The 23,439-nt window shown below is 40.5% G+C and overlaps 1 protein-coding gene across 1 annotated transcript in view; it reads left to right on the forward strand.

Annotated features, from left to right (window-relative positions):
* Positions 1-23,439, forward strand: part of DNAH6 (dynein axonemal heavy chain 6) — a 5,071,261-nt gene that overhangs the window by 4,502,217 nt on the left and 545,605 nt on the right. Inside the window, exon 69 of the mRNA XM_044059309.1 lies at positions 22,984-23,122. Within this exon, the coding sequence (XP_043915244.1) occupies positions 22,984-23,122 (139 nt within the window). The remainder of the gene's footprint in view (positions 1-22,983; positions 23,123-23,439) is intronic.

A 23,439-nucleotide genomic window follows, 5' to 3' on the forward strand; every position in this document is an offset into this window, starting at 1 on the left:
GTCTGACCTGGTATGGGTGAAGTGAAATGAAGTTGAAGGAGTGGAAAAGAAAGAGGATAAGCAGAGTTTGTGTAAGGGTGGAGAAGAGGAAGTGCATGGTTTGTGTGTGGGGTGGATCAGTAAAGTGGTAGGGATAGGGGGTTGGAGTTGGTAGCTGGGGGATAGGGAGGATCCTGGGATGATGAGTCAGGATTGGTTGTGAGTGAGGGGTGTGGTGTGCTTAGGTATAAATGTAATGCTATTGTGGTGGTTGGGAATGGGGGTAGGGTAGGGGAATGGAGAGAGCCCCAGCGTAGCTGGAGCAGGTTAGCTCGCGTCTCCAAGAGCTGCTGGATATGAAAAAAAATCTCCTATGTCAGTAAAAGAAGGCAAGCCTGCAGAGGAACCAATATGCAGGTAATGCAGAGGAGTAAGCTGATTAGGGTTAAGAGAAGTGACAGTAACAAAAATAAACATGGACTGTGAAAAGGAGTCTATAGAGGGATGCTTAAACCTTGGGCTGTTAATAGATCGCAAGTAATGGGGATCTATTAGTTAGGGGGTATAGGCGACTGCTGTTCCAGGTAGTGTGCTTCCTTATAGTTGTACAATGGGATATAGAGTGATAGAATAAAAAAAAACGTTTGTGTTGTTATAAGGCAATGGCTGATATGGAGACCTACTTAGATGCAATTTCTTGGTTTGGCTTCAACAGTAGTGTGAAACACTGATCCTGAGAATAACTCAAAACAAGGGGCAGTAGCAGGGTAACAACAGGACAGGAATTATTGGTCAGCTAGGGAGAGAAAAATAAATAGTATTAGTTTTAAATACATGACTAGGGAGAGCTCATTAGATGGTAACACTGCAGTAGATTAATTGTTAATATGCCTTTTTAGAGAAATAAAACATGGCAACAGGAACACTATTCAGTAACAGGAGTATTGCTAAGATGCTAGGCTATTAGGAGGCAAGAGAAACAAGAAACATGGGGTTTAGTTGTGAAGATAGGTAGAAAGAAGGTAAAATGGTTAGCAAGTAATAGAGTGGGGGTGCAGGCAGGTTTTCTCAACAGTATACCATTTATACATTCTTAGGAACATAGTTATCAACAAACAGTAGTTCTCATAACAATATCACAATGCAGTAAAATGTTTGGAACATCATGCATAAACTTAGCAGTAGTATCGGCAATGTGGGGTGCACGTAGTTACACTAAACATTAATATGCACTTGCTTATAGACAGTAAAGTGACCTACATCTGGCAAGCATTTTAAATTTCCCACCACTGTTAACATCCCCTGGCAGCAGAACTAACCACACATTAATATGGATCATCTTGGATCTCCCCCAAAAAGAGGCCATTGGCCTACTGAAACTAACAACAGTCAACAGGATGCTTGAATAGATTAGGGTTCTCACTATTTCTCAATTTCATTATATCTTGGATTCTGACTGTTTTAATGTACTAAAATATGCATACATATGGATGTAGTTACTGTATTTCAGTGTACCTTCACTGTAAAGAGATCATTGAATTTTTTTTCCTTTGATGCCACTTCAAGCACCCGTTTTACAAAGCATGCTAGATATAAGGAAATCATTTTTAGTTTTTAACTTCTATGTAAATAGAATGGCAATAGTGTGAGCTGCAAGCATCTTGCACAGCTTCTGAAACCTATTTTTATGTTCACTTTTTTGCTTGAATTACTCTGATTTGTGTTGTCAGAACAGTTCTTACCTCTTTAGTAGTAGTTGTAAATGTTCGTCAAAATAAGCTAGATGAACTGCATGTTTTAAGGATTCCAGTTCAAGTGCTACCAGACCCTCTCCCACATTCTTATCAAGGTGTCAAAACTATTATTGTAATCTAGGAGCTGCTAAATGATCACTCTTGCTTCTACTTCAAAGAACTTTTAAGAGGCATTCAAACTTCTTTGTCTGCAGTGAGAAGATGTGAGTTTTATAATGAATGTTGACAAGATTAACTTTAGTTGCTTAATTTTCCTTACATTGCAGCATATAACAAAATAAGTCAGACTTTTTTTTTCACTTGGTTAATGGTATTTTTCTTTCTACTGAGGCAAAAATATCTAAATGCACAACATTTTCTCACCTCTGTTATCTTGGTAGCTGCCCCCCTTGACTTGTTACAGTACAGTTTACCAAACTGTAATCACCAAGCATGACACATTATTAATTTTTCTGTGTTGTGACTTTACCAGGATTTATAAGATCCTGGCATTCACTGATTTTCATAGTAAAAAATTTTTTTTTTTCATTTTTAACAGTGGATCATGGGTGAGTTGTTACCACGTATCATGTATTGTATACTTTGTATGGTGTTTTAGTGTTTTTTTTCCAGTATGTCCTGTGTGGCCCACCATCTGGCTACTCTGTTGCACTCAGGAAAGTAAAGGAACTTGGAGCCCCTACAGCATATAGCTTTATGTTGCTGTAACAGTGACCACATGATGAACATAGAACAGTTACATAACTAAACATATTATAAAAGTAGATGTTCGCATAAATTTCAGTTGCAGTAATAAAACCCTTCTGCCACACCCCGTTCTGATTTATGTATTTTTTCTCAAATGCTACTATCTCCTTATCTGTTTTCCTTTTGCTGGGGTCAGTTCTCTTCCACTCTTTACTGGAATGACATGGGTAATGAGATATAGATTCCCTTATTTGTGACAAGAAGTTTATGAACTTTGGAACCTGTATGTCCCTTTTTATACCAGCATTCTCATGCTCCAGCAGATGCATAAAGAAGGTGCCTAAAAGCTTTTGTATACAGTTTGATTTACTGGCCCAAATGAGATCATTAATTGGTATTAGATTAATATCCCTACTTTTCTACTTTCACTTAGTTTTGTTAATTATTTGATTCCATAGCTACTAGTTTGTTATTAGGTAAGGTTCACAAATCAGCATCTGTACTGTGAAGCAGCCATAATTCAGATGAGAACCCACTCTATAAGCTGACAGCGGAGTACAAGGTATGACAGCATGGATCATCAGTAATTTCCATAGTGTGCTGAGCACTGATCTGTGCAAATTGCACTTCGTACAGTGGAATGACTGGTAGGTCACATAGCAGCATGCTACTGAGTTCCCTTCAGTTACAGATACCTGTGATTGTTGTTAGGTATGGTGTTTACAAGATACATGGCACTGCACCTTGTATGTCCTATTTTTAATATATAACTGTAAGTTTGTAGAGAGGATAGTACTGCCTGCATGCCCTATTGTAATACAGTTCTGTAGGCTCTCGGGGCAAGGGGGTTGAACAGTATAAAGGGCATACATTATTACAACCTATATGCCATATTATTATCTGATGCTGTAAGAGCTTAAGGGATGCTACGTTATCTGAGGTAGGTTGCACAGCATAACAGCTCATTCACACCTAGAGATAATATATGGTTTGATAAATGTGTTGGAAGTGAAGCACAAGTGCTTCTTGCCATGTGAGTCTCAGGAGCAATGCCATGTTAGTCATCTTCCTCAGAGTCGCACAGTCTGCAAGTGATGATTGAGGAAATCAAAGCCTGTAATATATGACGGAGGCTCTTGGCTATGCTTAGCTTTAACCATCTTTGCCAGAGGTGGGGCTACACTGCAAGAGCACACAAGATACTTAGGAGGATAATTTCTTTTTGCTTACTGTGCAGAGGACCTCAGCACAGTGTAGTCATACCAAGATGACCACTACATGCCGATGCAGCCTTGTATTTGTGGACCGTTGCTGTCAGATTATTACATAGGAATTACATATTACAGAATTGTGTAGCATAATTGTGTTACAGTAATAAACAAGAGTTTTTTTGGTTGCTACAAGCTTTAGTAACACCCGAGTCAGATCCCAGGGATCAGATCCAAACCCTTAAGCTGAGGACGAATGAAAATGGACAGCACAGATGGAATGTTATGGTGAGTACATAACTTCTTTTTCACATCCTATTTTTCATAAGTTAATAGGTTTATAAGTAATACTAGACTTTCTGCCCTTGTGGGCCATTTTAAGCCTAGCCAGTTTCCCTTTTTTTGCTTGAAATAACTTATTCCATTTGGTTATAGATTGGCCTCATCCATCCCATGGTCGAAAATTATAATCTGAAGTTGTTAATCTTCTTCCGATTCATCACTGATGGGTTCGGTTCCGAGCCCTCGGAACCGAGTCGGCCTAATACCAAGCTCGCGTACACCAAAACTGTCAAGCTAAGCTGCTACCCACAATGCCCTTCTCCCAGTCACCCCAGCTCTCGTTTGCTGCACAGCCATATAGCAGCATTTCACCAAACTCTCCAGCTAAGTGTTGTTTTTTTTTTCAAATTTACTGTATTTCTAAGTTTTTTCTCCAAAAAACTCTTCCCTATCTTATTTTCTCAACTAGCTCTACCCATGGGTATTTTCTTCTTACCATTGTTGGTAAACACCCATGTGGTATTCTTAATACCATTGTTGGTATTTTTCTCTTTTCCTTCCTTTCTCCATTCTTTTATTTTTGGATTGTTTAGTCAATATACCCAGTATGTCTGAAAAGAAAGGGACTTTGGGATTTAAGCATTGCACTTTCTGCAATGGTAAATGCCCCAATAGCGACCTGCATGATGATTGTGTATTGTCTGAAGGTTTTCAACTTATCTGTGAAGCCTCCCTGTCAGATTTGTATCAGTTTCAGTCAGCAGACGCTGAATGAGAGGAAAAATAAACTTATTTTGAAAGGCCTACTTTCTTCTCCCTTTTCTGAGGCTGTTTATGTGTTGGAGGTCTCAACCCCTCCATCAAAGGACAAAAATGTCCTCATTCTGACCCCTCTTCACTATCTGGTGATAAGGGCAAGCCTCATAAGCATAAGGCCCACAAATCTTCCACTGAGCACAAGAGCGCCTCCTCGGCTACGACCACCTCGGTTCCGAATTCTGCTTCATCATTTCCATCTTCGTATCCGGGGGTGACTCCCGCCCCAGTTTTGCTTGAGGCTCCATCCCTAAGAGCGGGCTGCATGGAGTGGGGTGTGACCCCAGTTCTGAGATTGTCTTCCTCGGTTCCAGGCTCCCATTCCTCTTCGGGTGGGCCTGCCTTCTGGGTGATGGAGAGGGTGTTTGCTTTGGGAAGCACTCGTCCTTCATCGGGACTTTCCCTCTCCTCCTTCTGAGCTGCTACTATCACAGGCCACCTCCCCAGGACACCGAGAGTGCAAGCCTCAGGAAACCCCTGTATAGGGTAACCTCCTTTCTGAGTCTTCTTCAGACGCTCCCACTGAAGAACCACCCCGGAAACGGACGTGGAAGAAGAAACACATGGACTCCCAAGAGGAGTCCCTCACTGAGGATATGGACTACGATGATGCGGAAGGGTCCCCACGGTCAACCCGTTATGATGTCTCCTTTGGAGACATCTTAAAAATTTTGAGGCAGAGAGGTGACTGGAAACCCTCCCACCCTTCCTTGGAGGAATCCGTATTCCTGCAGGCCTTCCACTCTCGGCCCTCTACTTCTTGGGTGACCCCCCCTGCCAATGAGTTAGTCCAGCTCATCGTGCAGTGGACATGGAAGAACCCTAATACCATTGAGGCCATTCCCTGGAGACCAGACAAGATACTTTCCCCTCCAAAGGAACACCCCCATTGGTCTAGAGGCTTACCAGTAGATGCTATGGTGGTGGCGGCTGCCACAAAAAAGGACCTTGCGGAGGAAAGTCCTACTGTCCATCCACCCAACAGAAAGTCCCGGGCAGTGGACAGATTAGGGAAGTAAGTGTTTGCTTCAGCGACCTTTGGTGTCAGGTCTCTGAATTATTTGGCACATATTATGAGGCTCCAAAGAGATCTCATCTCTGAACTATCTGGGACCCTCGCGGGTCAAGTTTCTGATGGAGCACACGATAAAGTTGCTTCTCAGCTGGCTACCCTAGAGTCATTCTCCAACTCATCCATGAGGTTGCTGTCCCACGCAACCGAAGGGGTGGCTAGAGCTGCGGGTGCAGGTGTAGTTATGAGATGCCATGCCTAAATGCGCATTTGTGACCTCGTGGACTCCTTCAAGTCTTGCTTCTTGAGCGCCCCTATCGAACCATCTGCTTTGTTCGGTTCTAAAGTGAAGGACACATTAGCCAGTGTGAGCAGGATGGAAAAACTTTGTCTGCCATTGGCCTATGTTTTCCCAAACCTCAGAACTCTTTCTCCAGGGACCAGAGGAGTGGAAAGATATGACACAAAAAAATCTCAGGGCCCTTTCCGTAGTGCACGTGGTGAGAATTCCTGCAGAGGCAGTGGGGGCTCCAATAATGGAAGATGCCCCTTTAGGGGTAGAGGGGGGTCCCCGAAATCAGGACTCCAGGGATTCTTTCTCCGGACAACCTTATCAGTGCTCCTGAAGCACTGCCCAATTGCTTTCCTCTAGAGCAGTCGGGGCTCGTTTTTCTCTGCACCAAGCTGCCTGGCACTCTGTTGCAAATGATCAGTGGGTGCAGAGAATAATTTCCAGAGGTTATTACATCCCCCTAATCTCTTACCCAAGACCTCCAAAATACCTTCCCGATGTTTCACCCAGTCAAAGGAAAGAAGCAGCTTCAGAAATAAAAAAGCTGTGACAAAAATGAATCATCCAACAATTTCCCCCAGACCAGTGCAGATCCGGTTTCTACTCAAGGTTCTTTTTGGTGCAAAAAAAGACCGGGGACTGGAGACCCATTTTGGATCTCAGCCAACTAAACAAATCAGTAGTTCAGACCAAATTTCACATGGTCATGATACAATCCTTTCTCCCATTTCTTCGGGAGGGTATGTGGATGTGCTCAGTAGATCCCCAGGATGCGTATTACCATATCAAAACAGACAAGCACTCCAGGTGTCTCCTTCGCTTCTGGCTGGGAGCCAATCCTTACCAGTTCAGAGCCCTGCCATTTGGTCTCTCGATGGCCCCCAAAGTGTTCACAAAATGTCTAGCAGTGGTAACAGCTCATCTGAGACTACAGGGATTCCAGGTGTTTCCATATCTAGACGATTGGCTCCTCTCCGCCCCCACCAAGCGCCTACTGCTCATGGCCCTCCGCTACACTCTGGCACTGGTGGAGTTTCTAGGCATCACAATACACTGGGGAAAATCCAACCTTCATCCTACCCAACAATTGGAATTTATAGGAGCAGTATTCAATACTCAAACAAGCAAAGTCTGTCTCCCTCCTCACAGATTTCAGAGATTAAGATTGCAAGTACAAGTGATACTCTGTCGAAGGAAGGTGTCTGCAAGGGAAGTTCTACAGGCTCTGGGGTGTATGGCGGCAGCCATACCGATTGTTCCCCTGGCAAGATTGTATATGAGACTATTACAATGGCTTCTTTTGTCCCAGGGGATATCCAATCTCCATCCTCTAAACTCACAGATCCTCATCACCAATTCCTACAAACAAGATCTCCTTTGGTGGATGAGAACAGATGAAGGTCTTTGGTGTCGCCCCTTCCAGACTCCCCAACCCAATGCCACGGTGACCACGGACGCTTCCTTGATAGGGTGGGGGGGGCCACTTCCAGGGAAAGACAGTCCAAGGCACGTGGTCCAGCTTGGAGGTCAACTTGCATATCAATATCCTGGAGTTAAGAGTGGTGCTGTTAGCATTGCAGGCAATTCATCTGCACCTTACAGCAGGAACGATTGCAATCCAGTCGGACAATATGTCTGTCATCTGGTACATAAACAAACAGGGAGGGACCAAATCCTAACCCCTATGTTGCGAGGCCATGAGAATTTGGCATTGGGTGATAGCTTCCAACGCATATCCTGGGGAGCTCCAACGTGATTGCAGACAGGCTGAGCAGATGCATCCTCCGTCCACACGAGTGGTCTCTCAACTCAGCCGCTAGTGCCAGCCTTGCTGCAATCTTTTTACTTTCCCTTCAAACAAAAAATGCAGCAGCTACTTTGCCCTCTTTCCCCCAGATGGGGAATCACCGAGAGATGCTTTGACTCATGATTGGCCCACAGGTCTCCCCTATGCTTATCCAGAGCTGTTGGACATGCTACACTTAAAGAAATCCCAATCCCTCAGAGCCACATGCTCCAGGGATCTAAACCTTGTCATCGCAATAAACAAAACATGCTGGAGGGATAGGTTCCTGACCCAGAGACTCCCAAGACTCTGGAATAGATTGCCCATACATGATAAGCAGAGTGCCTCTTTGGCCCTCTTCAAAAGGAACCTTGACGATTGGATGGGAGAAAGGAAATTCACCCTGGGGATCACGTCAGTCACCCTGCTAGACAGGGGTCCAGGGAAGCAAATAGTGTGGGAAGAAATAGCCAGGGAATTGTTATGGCTAGGCTTGTATAGGCCCTAGGGCTGATAGCCTAGTACCAACCTATGAACCTATGAACCTATGGATGTGCTGTATCAAAAGTTCTTTATCAAAATGGCTCAGAGATTGCATTACTTTTTCATACTCTCATGCAAATTAATCTAAACTTGTTCAAATCAAAGCTCATTCAACTAGGGCCATCACAGCTTCATTTGCCTTTCACTCCAGGGCTTCCATGGATGACATTTGTGCAGCAGCCATTTGGGGTAAACCCCATACCTTCATCAAACATTTCAAATTGGATGTGGTCTCCAGGGGAAGAGCGGCCTTCCCATACCTTCATCAAACATTACAAATTGGATGAAGTCTCCAGGGGAAGAGCGGCCTTCGGCTCAGTGGTTCTCAGGAATGTTTTCCATAAGGGCCATCCAGGTTCTCCAAATAGCTTGGGATTCTGTCCCATCAATGATGAATATGAAGAAGATTAACAACTTCAGATAAAGAAGTTATGTCTTACCATAACGTTCCATCTGAGTTCTTGAGCTTCTTCCAGTCATCACACCCTCCCACCATACCCCATCAAAGGCTCCTGGTGGATCTTCTGGGTCCTTGTGGTGTTTCAGAGTTTCTGCACAGAAATGGCCTCTGTTTTTCTGTTTCCTCCTATATGTTGCATGCAAACTTGATCTGAGGTAACTGGGAGAAGGGCACTGTGGGTAGCAGCTTGTCTTGAGAGTTTTTGGTGTATGTGAGCTTGGTATTAGGTTGAGTTGGTTCTGAGGATTCGGAACCGAACCCATCAGTGATGACTGGAAGAAGATCAACAACTCAGATGGAACGTTATGGTAAGACATAACTTCTTTTTACAGTAATGAGAATAACTAGGATCATACTGTGGATAATTTGAGGGGATACATGCATAGGATAAAGCATTTCAGAGCTTTGTCTGTCCATTATTAGTACAGGGGCAATCCTGGGGTAAATTTTCTGTTTCCTATCCATAGAACTAAGTTGTGCTTGAAAATGAACAGTGTTGAACTTTGTTTTATCTGGATATGGAGTCTGTTCCATAGCAGTGGTATCCTCTGCGAAAAAATACCTGTTCTTCCCAACCATTCTGATGATGTTGCAGAAGAGGTTTCTATCCCGAGGCCAAGCATTTTTTATGCCATTTGAGTTGCTGATGTTCAGTAAATCCATCAGTAATGGGTCGGAAGATGCTTTGTATGCCAGGCACAGGTCACTTCTTAGCAGTCTACAGGATACCAAATGTAGTGGCAGTGCTTTGTATCCTTTTAGAACGATACCTCTGTGGGTGTTCCAGTTGTTCCATGTGGTATGCCAAAGGAGGCATTATATTAACTGACTGGCCTAATGAGGGCTGAGTAAAGGGAGGCAATGACATCCCTACATCTATACACAATATTTTTGTTTATAAGCTATTCAATATAGAAGGGCATTCTTACAACAATAGACACATGTTGGTCAAAAGTTAGGTCACTGTCCACATAAGTTCCTAAATCCAATCAACTGGGTCAACAGTTAAGGGCATATTGTAATGTGATAGTTCTCTGGAGTAGATGACCTCCCAAAGCATACAATACTGCATTTTTAGTATTTAGTTTCAAACCATGATTTTGACACCAGTTATTACAAACCTTCCTCCAGGATGGCTAACTCATTTGGGGATTCAATGACTGCTCCTAGCTTGCAGTCATCTGCAAACTTAGTCACCTGGAACCCTTTGGTATTGGCTTATTTTAGAAAAGTAGATGCCCAACAGGAGAGGTCCCAGCACAGAACCATGGGGGGACTCCACTGGTGGCTGGTCTCTTTGTGGAGGTAACTTTCCCTATTTTGATTATCTGCATCCTATATTTGTGAGCCAGCTGGCAATCCAGCAGTTGACATAGGAGTTTATTCCCAGTTTATTTAGCTTTTCTAGTATACATGAGTAGGGATTTATGTCAAAAGCTTTGGCCAGGTCAAGGTATGTGGTATGTACCGTTTTGTCATCATTCATTATTTTGATGACCTTTTCAACAAATCCACCAGGTTAAGTAAGCGCAACCTGCTCTTTAATAATCCAAACTGAGACGGGTATAGTGTTTGAAAATTCCTTATGGCCTGACTGGTTAGTTCCATGATACGTCTTTTTATGGATTTGTATATGAAGCTGGTCAGACCTTTGGGTCTGTAATTGCTTGGGTCTGTGGAAGATCCACCCTTATGCAGGGGGATATCTGTAGCTGTTCTCCATTTGCTTGGTTTAAAACCTGTATGGAGGCAAGATTGCACAGTGTTGTTAAGCATGTGGCTAAACCCTGCTAAACCCTGCTTCATCCTGTTTAAGATGCATCCAGGGATATTGTTAGCACACATCAGTGCAGTAATTTTACCTTTTGATAGCACTTTTAGGACTTGATCTTGTGTGATCGCTGGAGGTGAGACAGTTTCAGGTCTTGAGGGACAGGCAGAGAGGAGAGAGGGTCAAAGTTAGAGCTAAATTTCTCAGCCAGTAGGTTAGCTACATCTTCACCCTCAGTGTAGGTAACATCATTCATAATCAGCTCAACACATTGCTGCATTGTGCTTTTAACATTACAAACATAACTAAATAATGCCTTGTGATTATCTTGGTTTGGGTAGCTATTTTAGCCTCAGGGTTGGTTTTGATGGATTTTACTATTTACTACTGTTTACATACTTTAATGACAAGGGCTGTAAAATTCTCTAAGATGGCTGCACATTGAGTAACAGTTTAATTTCAACTCTGCCAGTATGAAAACAGAAACTCAAAAGAGAGTGCCAGTGAACTCGTGTGGGCAAATGTCAGAAACTGGCTAGTAAGTGCATTGCCTAGATTCCAGCAAAAAAGAAATCCAAAGAACCTGAAAGAAAATTTACCATAAAAGGTGAGGAAAAAAAAACACTGATTGGGAAAAATTCTGCAGCTGTTCAGCACAAAGCAGTGCAAACTCCAGCTTTGGTGCAAGACATGACTTTCAGTAACCTAAAGGAAAAAATAACTCAAATGTACTCAGAGCTAATTAAAATGAATGAAACACTGATGGCATATATCAACTCAAATAACAAAAGGCTGCATAAAATGTAAGAAGCTTTAAACAGACTTTCAGATGAAGTGATAAAATTGCAAAAAGTGGAGGTTTAAATGAAGAAAAGGCTGGCTTAATATGAGACTGCTCAAGAAGAGATTTTTCAAAAAAATGATAGAATTAGAGGACAGAACATGCTGGGAAACCTGAGATATTCTGCTGCACCAGAGAAGCTGGAAAGAACAAATTGTATAATTTTATGAAAACACAAATAAGCAATTGGACTAATATCCCACAGCAGGAGTTGTTAACTGAGAGGGCACATCGAGTGTATGCTCCAAACCTGGCTATGAGAAAGCAACCAAGACCTTTAATAGTAAAGATGCAATCCTACCAACAGAAGGATTTGATTCTGATAAAACTGTGACAGAAGGACAAAGTACTAAAAGTAGGAGACAGTAGAATGTTTGTGGAAAATCATTACTCACTGTACACCAGGTAGAAGAGATCCACTAATTAGAGAATGTTGAGAAATAGGCTTGAGATACAAACTGCTGTATCCAGCTATCTTCATAATATTCTTTTCTGGGTTTACTATATAATTTTTTGATGTAGAACATGCTAAGGAGAAAATACAAAAGCTTGGTCAACAGAAAGTGTGCTGTGAAACATTAGGAGTTTCTGCGTCTTGTTCTTTTGGTAATAAAGACCACAGAGAAACTGCGCCAGTGAAATGTTTTCCAGTGTTTCAACAGATAATGCTTGAGAAACAGAAAAAAAGCACAAGAGTTGACTAGAAGAACCGAGAGTATGTTGGAAAGAAAGCAGAGACTTGATTTGGGAGATGGAGATAAACAGAAATAAAACCAGCAACGCAGAAGTTGACAAATAAATATGGGATTATAAAGCATTAATTACATTTGTGAAATATGACAGAACAAAACCTGGAAATATTGGACTTTTTTGACTTTGTTAAACTTGTAGGAAATTCTAAAGCATATGCCCTACTTCATGACTTTAATGCTTGGAGGAACACTTAGGACAGAGGAAGAGGAAGGAAAGAGTTAACTGTAAGTAAAACAAACACTTTTTCTTCACAGTAATATTTGTATAGTGCACGGTATCTGCATTCTATAAAGTTTTCGCAGTAATTTTCAAGTGTAATGGGGATGCTAAAATAAACAGTTGCCCCTGTTTTTTTCCTTCTTTTTTCTTTCTCCTTGTTCAGTTTAAGAAATGTAGGCACTGCAATGTAAATAAAAATAAAGTGTGTTCAAAAGAGTATGATACAAGAAAAATGTGTTTTTTCTCATTCTTGCATAAGGGAATGACTGGATTAAGGTTCTTGGTTTTTATCTAGTAACAAGTTGTAAGAGAAAGCACATAAACAAAAAAGATCATTGGACATAAAGCTCCCCCTATCAAATAAATACATTTATAAATAAATAAATACTTGTAGAAGCAACTTTGTATCTGGTTCTCATCTCACCATGGAGACAATCTAATAAAGAGCGATAAAAACAGAACACATTTTTTCTTTTAAATGCTTTCTTTCAATGGCTAGCAGATAATGTTTTCTGAAAGCATCCATGTGTTTTCTCATTCTGGGAGAGCAATAACGATAAGAAAAAAAAACAGGCAGCACTTAATAGAAGTACAAGCTGTACCATGTGTCTTAGCATGGAAAGCCTTCCTTTTAGGTTAGCCCAAGTATGTGAGTGTGGCTGTCAGTTTGGGACCATTGTTCCTCTTAGGAAGGTTAAACTTCAGTATTTGAAGATGTACATAGTTTTGTGTGTTAATATTAAGTTAATAGGTTTTTAGGGTGCATTGAGGTTGGATTTGTTTTTTGTTTGCGGGCTTTCAATAAAACAGCAATTTTGTAAGATATGACATAGGGTCAAATGGATATGCCAAGAAACAACTGTATAAAAGTTTAACCTGCCAAACAATGTGTGCATGTAACACAAAATCTGGAACTAGATACATAACAAAAAAGTTGTTACAAATAAAAAGTGGGAATAATAATTTTTCATTACAGTGACCGTTCTGATACTATCTTTAAATGTTAATGGTCTCACAAATATATACAAAAAAAGAGTAGTGAACTATATTAAAAAATATAGAGTGCAAATAATAGGATACATAACTGGAAAGAACTCAACATGTGAATTTGATAAAGAAAGGTTTTAAAGATGGTTATTCAGGTTATACCTGGGACAAAGGAAAATAGGAGTACTTATATTCATTACAAGAGGAGCTCCAATAGTGATAGAAGAGGATAAAAAGATAATAGTGGCAGATTTGTAGTACTAAGGGGCTACTGGCAAGACAGGAGGATTATACTGGCATGTATTTATATTCCACCAAAAACTATTATAATGGAGTTTAAGGAAATGTTGTGAGGTGTGAAATAATCAGTTTTCAGCTTGGAATATTACATATAGGTTGGGATTGGAATTTGATTTGCAGCAGGGAAGATGTGTTTGGGTGACCCAGAAGGAAAAATATAACAAAGGAGGATAGATTTTTGAAGAAATTTATGAAAATATTTGGCATGGAAGATGTGAACTCAGTAGTAGGAGTTTGGAGTGAATTTACATATTATTCCCTAAGGTTGTGAGCTAGGCTAGACAGAACTTGCATTTTGCAAGGACATGTGCATTTAACTGAAAGTTTTGATATGCATCCAATAACTATTTCAGAACATGCACCACTAATGACTAAAATAAAAACACAGGGTAATGAAATAGAAATGCAACACTGGTGCTTTTCCATCTATCTTTTGAATAGAGAAGAATTTAAGCAATGAGTAGTGGAAATTATTCGAGAGTTACTAGAGAAGACAGAGATTTCTTCTGAAAATATAGCTAGGGAGTGAGACAAAATTAAATTGGAGTTTAAAAATAGGGTAGAAGTAAACTAAAGAGAGATATGGTTAAGAAGCAGCAATAATTATTTAGAAGGACTGACAAATGTTAAAGTATTGCAGATTAGAGGGAGTCTCACAGAACAAGAAGAGGAGCAATTGCAGAATGCTAAACATAAAATAAAGGATTACCTTGATAATATACATGAGTTTAGAAAGATTGCTGCAAACTGTTTTTTGATAATAATACCAGAGCACAAAAACTTTTTGAGCAACAACTGAGGCAACAGAAAGTAGAAAGAGTTATTGCCAAGCTTAGGGAGATATCCTTTAGAGATACTAGAATATTGTGGAAATTTTATGAAAGTCTGTATAAAGTAGAGAAATATGGAGATCAAGAAAAGGTACAAATTGAAATGTTTATGGAAGAATTAAATATGCCAAGGTTAGAGGTAGATGAGGCTCAATTACTAATAGGACAGGAGGAAATGAGATAAAAATTGTGATGTGTAACAATTGAACAGGAAAGTTCCCAGGAATAGATGGTATTCCTGTGGAAATTTGGAAACTTGGAGGGAAAACCTGGAAGGTTTTGTTTAACATGTATTTTACTAGGAGGAGAAGCACCAACATCCTGGAAGAAAGTGGTGGTGGCTGTAATACCTAAAGAGGGTAAAGAGACATCAAATCTAGCTTCATGCAGGCCCCTTTTAATCCTAAATCATGATTATAAAGTGTTTATGACTATAATGGCTGAAAGAATGGCAAAGGTGATGCCAAAATTGATAGACAAGGATTTGTGTGGTTTTGTGGAGGGAAGGCAAACATGTGACAACATTAACAGAACACTGATGATTCAGAGGGAAGCTGAGTGTAAGAAAATACCACTGTTCTTAGTGAGTCTTGATGCAGAGAATGCATTTGACAGAGTAAGCTGGGAGTTTATGAGAAGGACAATGGAAGCACTTGCATTCTCTGATAAAATTATAATAGGTTCATAGGTTGGTACTAGGCTGTCAGCTCTAGGGCCTATACAAGCCTAGCCATAACAATCCCATGGCTATTTCTTCCCACACTATTTACTTCCCTGGACCCCTGTCTAGCAGGGCAACTGACATGATCCCCGGGGTGAATTTCCTTTCTCCCATCCAGTCGTCAAGTTTCCTTTTGAAGAGGGCCAAAGAGGCACTCTGCTTGACATGTATGGAAAATCTATTCCAGAGTCTGGGGAGTCTCTGGGTCAGGAACCTATCCCTCCAGCATGTTTTGTTTATTGTGATGACAGGGTTTAGATCCCTGGACCGTGTGGCTCTGAGGGATTGGGATTTCTTTAAGTGTAGCATTTTCAACAGCTCTGGGTTTGACATGGCCTTGTATGTTAAGCAGAGATCGCCTCTGAGTAGACGAAATGCGACAGAGTATAACTGGAGTTTTTTAAGCTGGTCAGCATAGGGCATCTGCTTTAGGCCTGTGATTCTTTTATTGAGTTATTTCTGCAGCCTTTCCATTTGTTGTAAATGTCTTGAGAGGTACATGCCAAATGGGGCGTTGTATTCTATAATGGGTCTAATGAAGGATGAGTACAGTGGAACAATGACCTCCTTTTTTCTGGATGAAAAGCCCTTAGTGATGAGGTGTGCCACATAGAAGGATTTCCTGACTGTTGTGGCGATGTGGTTATTGAAGATGAGACCACTGACCACCTGTGTCCGTAAGTCTCTTATCACAGTTTCGGTGTTTAGTATACTCCCACCTATATGGTAATTCACGGGTACATGTTTTTTTCCCAAAGGGGATAACTATACATTTCTTGGCATTCAGCTTGAGCCCATGGCACTGGCACCAAGCATCTGTTTCTGTAAGGCCCTTTTGTAGAGTATCCACATCATTTGGGGATTCAATAATGGCTCCCAGTTTGCAGTCATCTGCGAACTTTGTTAGCCAGAGTCCCTTAGTGTTGGCCTGTACTTCAGATAAGTAGATGCCAAACAAGAGCGGTCCCAGGACTGAACCCTGAGGTACTCCACTTGTCACTTGTCTGGAGCTGGATTTGGAGTCGGCTACATTTACAGTGTGGGTTCTATCAGTAAGCCAGTTAGCAACCCATTGGGTGTCGTAGGGATTAATGCCCAGCTTAGTAAGTTTATCTATGATTCCAGAGAGGGGGATGGTGTCAAAGGCCTTGGCAAGGTCTAGATAGGCTGTGTGGACCACCTTACCCTTGTCCATGGCTCTGGAGACTGATTCGAAGAAGTCATTCAGGTTCAGAAGACAAGATCGGCCCTTCACGAACCCAAACTGGGTGGGGTCCAGTGTTTGAAGGTTGCCAGTGTCTTTGTTTATAAGTTCCATGATAATACGCTCCATGGCTTTGCAGATAAGGCTCATCAGACTGATGGGACAGTAGTTTCTGCGATCCAAGGTGGATCCCCCCTTGTGGAGTGGGATAACTGTAGCTCTGCACCACTCAGTGGGCACAAAACCTGAGGTGAAGCTATGATTAAACATAACACTTAGGTGAGGTGCCAGTTCATATTGTAGTTCATGTAGTACACAACCCGGTATGTCATCTGGTCCCATGGATGCTGTATTCTTAGCTTTGGAGAATGCGTTTTTTACCTGTGTGGCTGTTATTACCAGAATTTGGCAATCTTCCGGTATTGAGATGGGCCATTTAGGGGGTAAGAGGGGGTGGCACTGAATCGATTTGCCAGGATATTGGCAATATCCTTGGGATCAGTATATTTAATGCCATTCTGTTTTAGCTCAGAGCAGATCTGAGCATTGCCATTTAGATTCTTCACATAGTTATAGAATGCCTTGTAGTTGTCTTTGGAATCTTTGGCAATTTTATTTTCGTAACTAGCTTTTGAGGATTTTATGAGGGATCTCAGTTTCTTACTGAGGCTAGTAAGGGAGTTTTTTGAATCCTGGGATTTTCCTCTTTTCTGCAGCAGTTTCTTCCTTTTGTTGTAAAGTTTGTTTATGGCAGGGGACCACTAGATTGGCTTCCTTTTTTTGGATGAGAGCATCTTGGTTCTATTTGGGATGGCACGATTCCTGCATGAGTGGATGTGCTCATACAGTGCCTTAGTGTAGGATTCAGCAGTTGAACTTTCAGTTCCCGTCTGCATGGGTGTCATGAAGTTTGTCACTTCTGACTTGAGTAGCATGAAGTTGGCTTTGAAGAAGTTTTTTATGGAGGTTTCCTTACTGGGCAGGTGGGGGTGGGATGTGGATGTTAAGGGTGATTAGCTTATGGTCAGACCTGACTAATGAGGGGGTGACCATAGTGTGGAGCACCGATTTCCCATGTTGGTAATGACCAGGTCTAGGATATTGGAGCCCCTGGTGGGACTATGGATTAGTTGATCCAGGGTGTTGGAATTTATGAATTCCAAGAACCATTGGGCAAAGGTGTTGGTACATGAGTAGTTTTCCCAGTTAATGGCAGGGTAGTGAAAATCACACAGTATTAGGGTGTTTGGTTCTATCTTAATATTTTCCAGTATGTTTAGAAAGATGTAGTGAGAATCTTGGGGTATGTTGGGGGGATCTGTAGCAAGCTACAATTTGGATTGCAGTCTTACCTAGTGTTAGTTGCACCTGGAGAATTTCAGACACATTGTGTTGGGCAAGGCACATAAGATTGATTAGGAAGATATATGAAGGATTAGAGGCAAAAATTAAAGTGAGTGGGTTCTTCTTTGGTAATTTCTCTTTGGGCAGAGGAGCCAAACAGAGGTGCCTTCTTTCTCCTTTGTTAGTTGTACTGTATTTAAAACTATTGGCAAAGAAAATAAGAGACTCAGAAATTCAAGGTTATAATTGGTATGATATTCAAGAAAAGCTGTCTTTATTTGCAGATGATATTATTATATACCTGATAAAACCAGAAAAGGACATTTCAGTGCTGTAGAACTTTTTGAGGTAATTTCAGATCTTTTCAGGATACAAAATTAATGAATTTAAAACAAAGACAATAGCTGTAAATTATGTACCCACACACAAACTAGTTCAACAATATCCATATTTATGGGGACATGATAAAATGAAGTACTTAGGAGTATGGATTAAAAAGAATTCTGGTGTGGCAGCTAAGGGTACGTGGGAAGAGACTAAACAAAGGTAATACAAAAACTGAGAAATTGGAAACTCTGTTATATGGATAGCAAGATACAAGCAGCTGAAACATTGTAGTCCCTTTAGATTTATACACAGGTCAGGCATAGTTTTATCAACCAGAGGAGAAGTTGTGGATAGCAATTAGTAAAGAGCTGAAGGATTTTATCTGAGAGGGGAAGATGGCAAGAGTCAAGTGGGATAAACTGATTCTTCCAGTTGAACAAGGTGGTTTGAGATTACCCGATTTGAAGGGGTATTTCAGAGATATACAGTTAAGGCTCCTATGCATGGCAGAAGGAGAAACCTATAATTCAAGGTGAAAGGGATGATGATGAAATGGGACAAGCTCAAGAAACAATGAGAGACTGGGATTTTGCATGCAGATCGTTAAGGAAAATAATAACCATGCAGAATATTATATTCATAAAGTAGCAGAAAGTATTCTAAGAACTAAGTCAACACAGGAATGGAGAAAGAGGATTCTGCTGATAGGCATGACTGCAATTAGGGATACAGACAATAGGCAAGAGGTTTCTGGAATGTAGTGGAGAGAACTGGTAAAAGAACCAAGGTATTCGGAGCAAATAATTTGAGAGGGAAAGGTAATGGAATGAGAATAGGCCAAGAATTTTTTGGACTGTAGGATAGAGTTTGCCTTCCCTATCAAGGATTGCTATCAGAGTATAGGCAAAGTGAAAGAAATAGGGGGATCCTAAGTGAAAAGCCATCACTGCTAGAGTTTTTAGTAGAATCTAGAATAGAAGCTGCTGTTACAAAAGGAATAATTACTAGTGTATAAAAAATATTGCATGATAACTATAAGAATCAATCAGAGGAGGTTAGAAAGGATCGGGAAGCAAGACTGGATAAGCAAGTCACAAAGAAACAATGGGGGATATATGTACATCTCTCAAATAAGCAACAAAGTCTATAAGATTTAGAATCTTTTATTGGAAGTGTTTACATAGGTATTTTTATATCCCAAGTAGATTCCAAATAATTTTTCCTTATCCTCAAATTAGGAAGAATGCTGCTCAATGCTAGGTTCATACCTTCCTTAGACATATACTCTGAGAGCTTTGTCATGTCTTTTTATATAGTCCAGGGAGGTACACCTGAAGTGATTGACATAGGCTTGAACTATGGCAGAGCGATACTGGTACTTGTTGTTCAAGGACTTGAGTGGATGCATGATCTGACAGATCCTGGCATTAGACAAGCAACTAACCATCATGCTTTCCTTGCTTAGCCTGGTCATCTGGACATGCACATCTGCATGTTTTACACTGGAGTCGCCTATAACAAGAATGTTTGGTTGAGCCAATGCCTTCCTTATGGGCTCAACATCTATGACTTTGGCACTCCTTGTGCTGTGTGAGGATGTAGGCTTAATATGCTGAGTGTTCTTTGTGCCTGTGTTGTGTTTTGGAGGTCTTTGATGTTTAGATAAGTTAATCTTTAAAATACCAACATATGATGGATTATGTGTATTGTGATGGCCTTGGAGAGGTGTGCTGTGTAGTGTGCTGCTGATGATTTTGGTGTGTGAGTTTACTATGTATGAGTTCTGTGTCTCTAAGGATATTATATATGTACTACTAACAAACTGTGTTATGCTGTTAAAGTGATAGAGGATCATCAGACAGCATGAGGCAATTCTTACACTGTTTCAAGATATCCATCTCAGTCAGGTCAGCTAGATAAGTTGTGGGGAAGTGCTGGCCCATGATACCCACAGGAATGACTCTGGGGACAGTGTTAACTATAACTGCTTGGAGTTCAGTTGGACTTGCTACTGAGCATTTCAATTTCAATACTAAACAACTAGCCTGGATACCTTCTTCTTCCACCAGCAAGAACCAGTAAACTAATTATAGTAAAAAAATAATTAATTTGATACTAAAATCAGTCCAAACAGTATCACTACACTGTATAGCCTGGTGAGTAGTTTAAGGGGAGTGACTTTCCACAGTGATACTTATGTGCTTATTGTCAGCAGCCAATGAGGAGGGAGAAGGAGGGAATTATGCTGTCAAATTATCATAAGCGGCATGCAACAACAGATACACTGGGGTTAAAACCACAACTACAACAGGGTGGCTGGGAGGGAAATCAGACTCTTAGCTCTGAGCCAACTGGCTTGGAACTGTCCCATTGCAAAGACAAGTCCTGAACTAGACTGACATACACTCAGTACACAAAAATGAAACCAGGGCTTAATAACAGTTAGACCCCCTTAAAACAGTAAACATGAAGTGGACCTTTGAACTGGTATCACTAATATAGGCTTAAAGACCTTAGCTAAAGCAGACACAGACTGCTACGATAAATTTAAAATGAGATTAATAAATGAAACCACTTATCTGTCTTTCTCTGTCTTGTAGAACTATTCTTTTCTGCTTGATTATATTCCATATCAGAGTGGTGTGATCTATGTTGATTCAATAGTGGCCTTGCAGGAAGTTGTCCTAGAAAGGTTTTAGAGTCCTGTATACTGGCTTCAGCTCTCTCAAATCAGTGTGATGTAATTTATTTTGCTCAGACTAGATATCCTGGACTGATAAGCTACTGAAATGAGCTCCTCAGGCAAACCCATATATGTTATCAGAATTTGAACCTTGACTAGATGACATTCATATAAGATAAGTTGTCCAGTTTTGCTGATGACAGGAATTAATTTGTGTCTTGCGCTACAGAAGGCACCATATCCAGGGGATCTCTGGACCAATTTCAAATGTTTCTGAGACACCACTGTTATCCTTATCACATATAACCTTGCTTGGAAGGACTAGGACATTGATAGAAGACATGCATCCCAGTATTCTTAAAAACTCTCTTGCTGTGGTGGCTTAATTTCTTCAAAGTCATCACCACAAATGCCTTTACATTTGTGAATTTGCTGTGATCTAATATGTTTAGAACTGATCTTGAAGTGTTGTCCTTTTAGAACCAGAAAGTCTACTGTAAACACTTTGGCTCCTTTGACTAGCAGGAAACCTCTGTGTAGTACTAGTTGAAAAAATGATTTAGCAGATGAAAAGCCAAACAGGCTTGACAAAATGGAATTTTTGGGGCTAACTACTACACTTGAGACTTCAAAAAAAATTCTACAATATAGTTGTTTAACTGTAACATCCACTTACCTGATGCCAGGCAGAACTTGCACCCCAGGGTATTTGGTGAGATTAGCAGAAGTAGCAGTACTTTTGAAGTTATCTACATGTAGTTACTGTTTCCTGCAGTATGTGAATTATATCTGGATTACCTCCTTCAGATAATCTTTGGCTGATCAAAGTGCTGTGATGGAATTCCTTTGCTATATACATTTTTTAAGAAGGCAAACATTTCAGAGAATGAAGGATATGAGATATGTACAGGTCCATGAATCAGGACCTTGTTTTTTTTTTTTTTTTTTCTAGTTCAGCAAAAATGTCATACACTGGCTGTCTAGCTTGAGTCCTGAGTTGCAGTGGCATTCACTAGTCATGACCTTAAGTCATACGGATCAGTTCTAAGCCAAAGCTAACAATTTTAAAATTAATTGTAAGAATGCAATTATGTGTATTGTGATGGCCTTGGAGAGGTGTGCTGTGTGGTGTGCATCCGCAACAACATTTTGGTGAATACATCCCTAAGTAATCCACTAGTATCAATAATTTCTCTGTGTATGTGATATTACTATTAAGAATAAAATGAAAGTTATGTACTTGCTGTAATGATAGATCTGTGTTGTCTGTTTCCATCCTTCCTCAACAGATGGGTCTTTAGATCCAAACTCCAATCAGACCCAGCATCTGAAGATCCTGGATCCCAGGTTCAGGACCCACCCACCCACAACTCCCTGCAAAGCCCAATATCACCTCAGACTGAATTTGCCTGAGAGAAAAAAAAAAATAGGGTCTTGCAATACAGGAATAACCACAATGCTATACAGATTACACAATAAATTATGATTGCTCAGAAACTGATCTGGAGCTAAAAATGTATATTTGAAAGCCCTTAGGATAGGCCAGTCTAATCAACCAAAATAAAATAATAAATTCCATGGTAAGGCAAAGGGCCAGGTAGGAAGGAAGTTGAAGAAGGATGGAAGCAGACAGCACAGATCTATGATTATGGTATGTATATAACTTTTGTATCTGATGCTGTCTCTTCCATCCGTTTTTCAATGGATGGCAAAGAGTCCCCAGCTAATATAAACCTTGGGAGGATTCATTGAAATGGCACTCGGGAGGATGGCTGAACCAAATGCTGTCCTGTTTCTTTAAAGTAAATCCAATTTATAATGGGATCTGAAGGTTTTGCCTTAAGTACTCTCTGTTTTTAAAATAATAGTTTCATTCTTAGATTGTAACATGTAAATATGTACATAACCTCACTGCTTTTTTCTTTTCTTTTTTGTAATTTACTACTATGAAGGAATGTATGTTTGGCATTATAACAGTATCAGTTTTTTAACTATGTTGAATCATGCTGTATGTTTGTATCATTTTGATTTCTTTGTACTGCTATCATAGACCCCCAAATCATGACTGAAATGGATCTCAGTACTCTTAGAAAATGACTGCATGCTGCCAATATTGCTAATTTCTTAAACTGCAATGCACTATGTATGCTAACCATTGTGTCACACTGCTACACTCCTCTGAAGGAAAGGAAGAAGTTTGGTCCACTGGGCTGGAACATCAGATATGAATTTAATGACAGCGACAGAGAATGTGCCTTGCTTAATCTGAATCTTTATTGTCAAGAAGGACTGGTACCATGGGATGCTTTAATCTATATCACAGGTACATTATATTAATTACACTGATTTATTTTACAAATGTCTTTTGTTACTGAGAATAAACTGTACTAGATGAAAATTTGATGTGGACAATTTCTAAATAATTTATGTGCAGACATTGAAAATGCCTCGTGCGGAATGCAAGTGAACAGACAGTTTTGGATTAGGTGATATTTGTTTTTAAAAGATGCTACCTTATGGTAAGGTGCTCCACCCACCTCCTTCCTTGAGTACAAAAAAAAAGTTTCTCCTGATTTTTCCAAAAATGCAGTATAAACTGATGCTCCCAGAGGGAAATAATTATGCACACATGCATCACTG

This window comes from Protopterus annectens, chromosome 17.part0, assembly GCF_019279795.1.
Source record: "Protopterus annectens isolate FY-2018-M chromosome 17.part0, PAN1.0, whole genome shotgun sequence".
In the NCBI taxonomy this organism is placed as follows: domain Eukaryota; kingdom Metazoa; phylum Chordata; order Ceratodontiformes; family Protopteridae; genus Protopterus; species Protopterus annectens.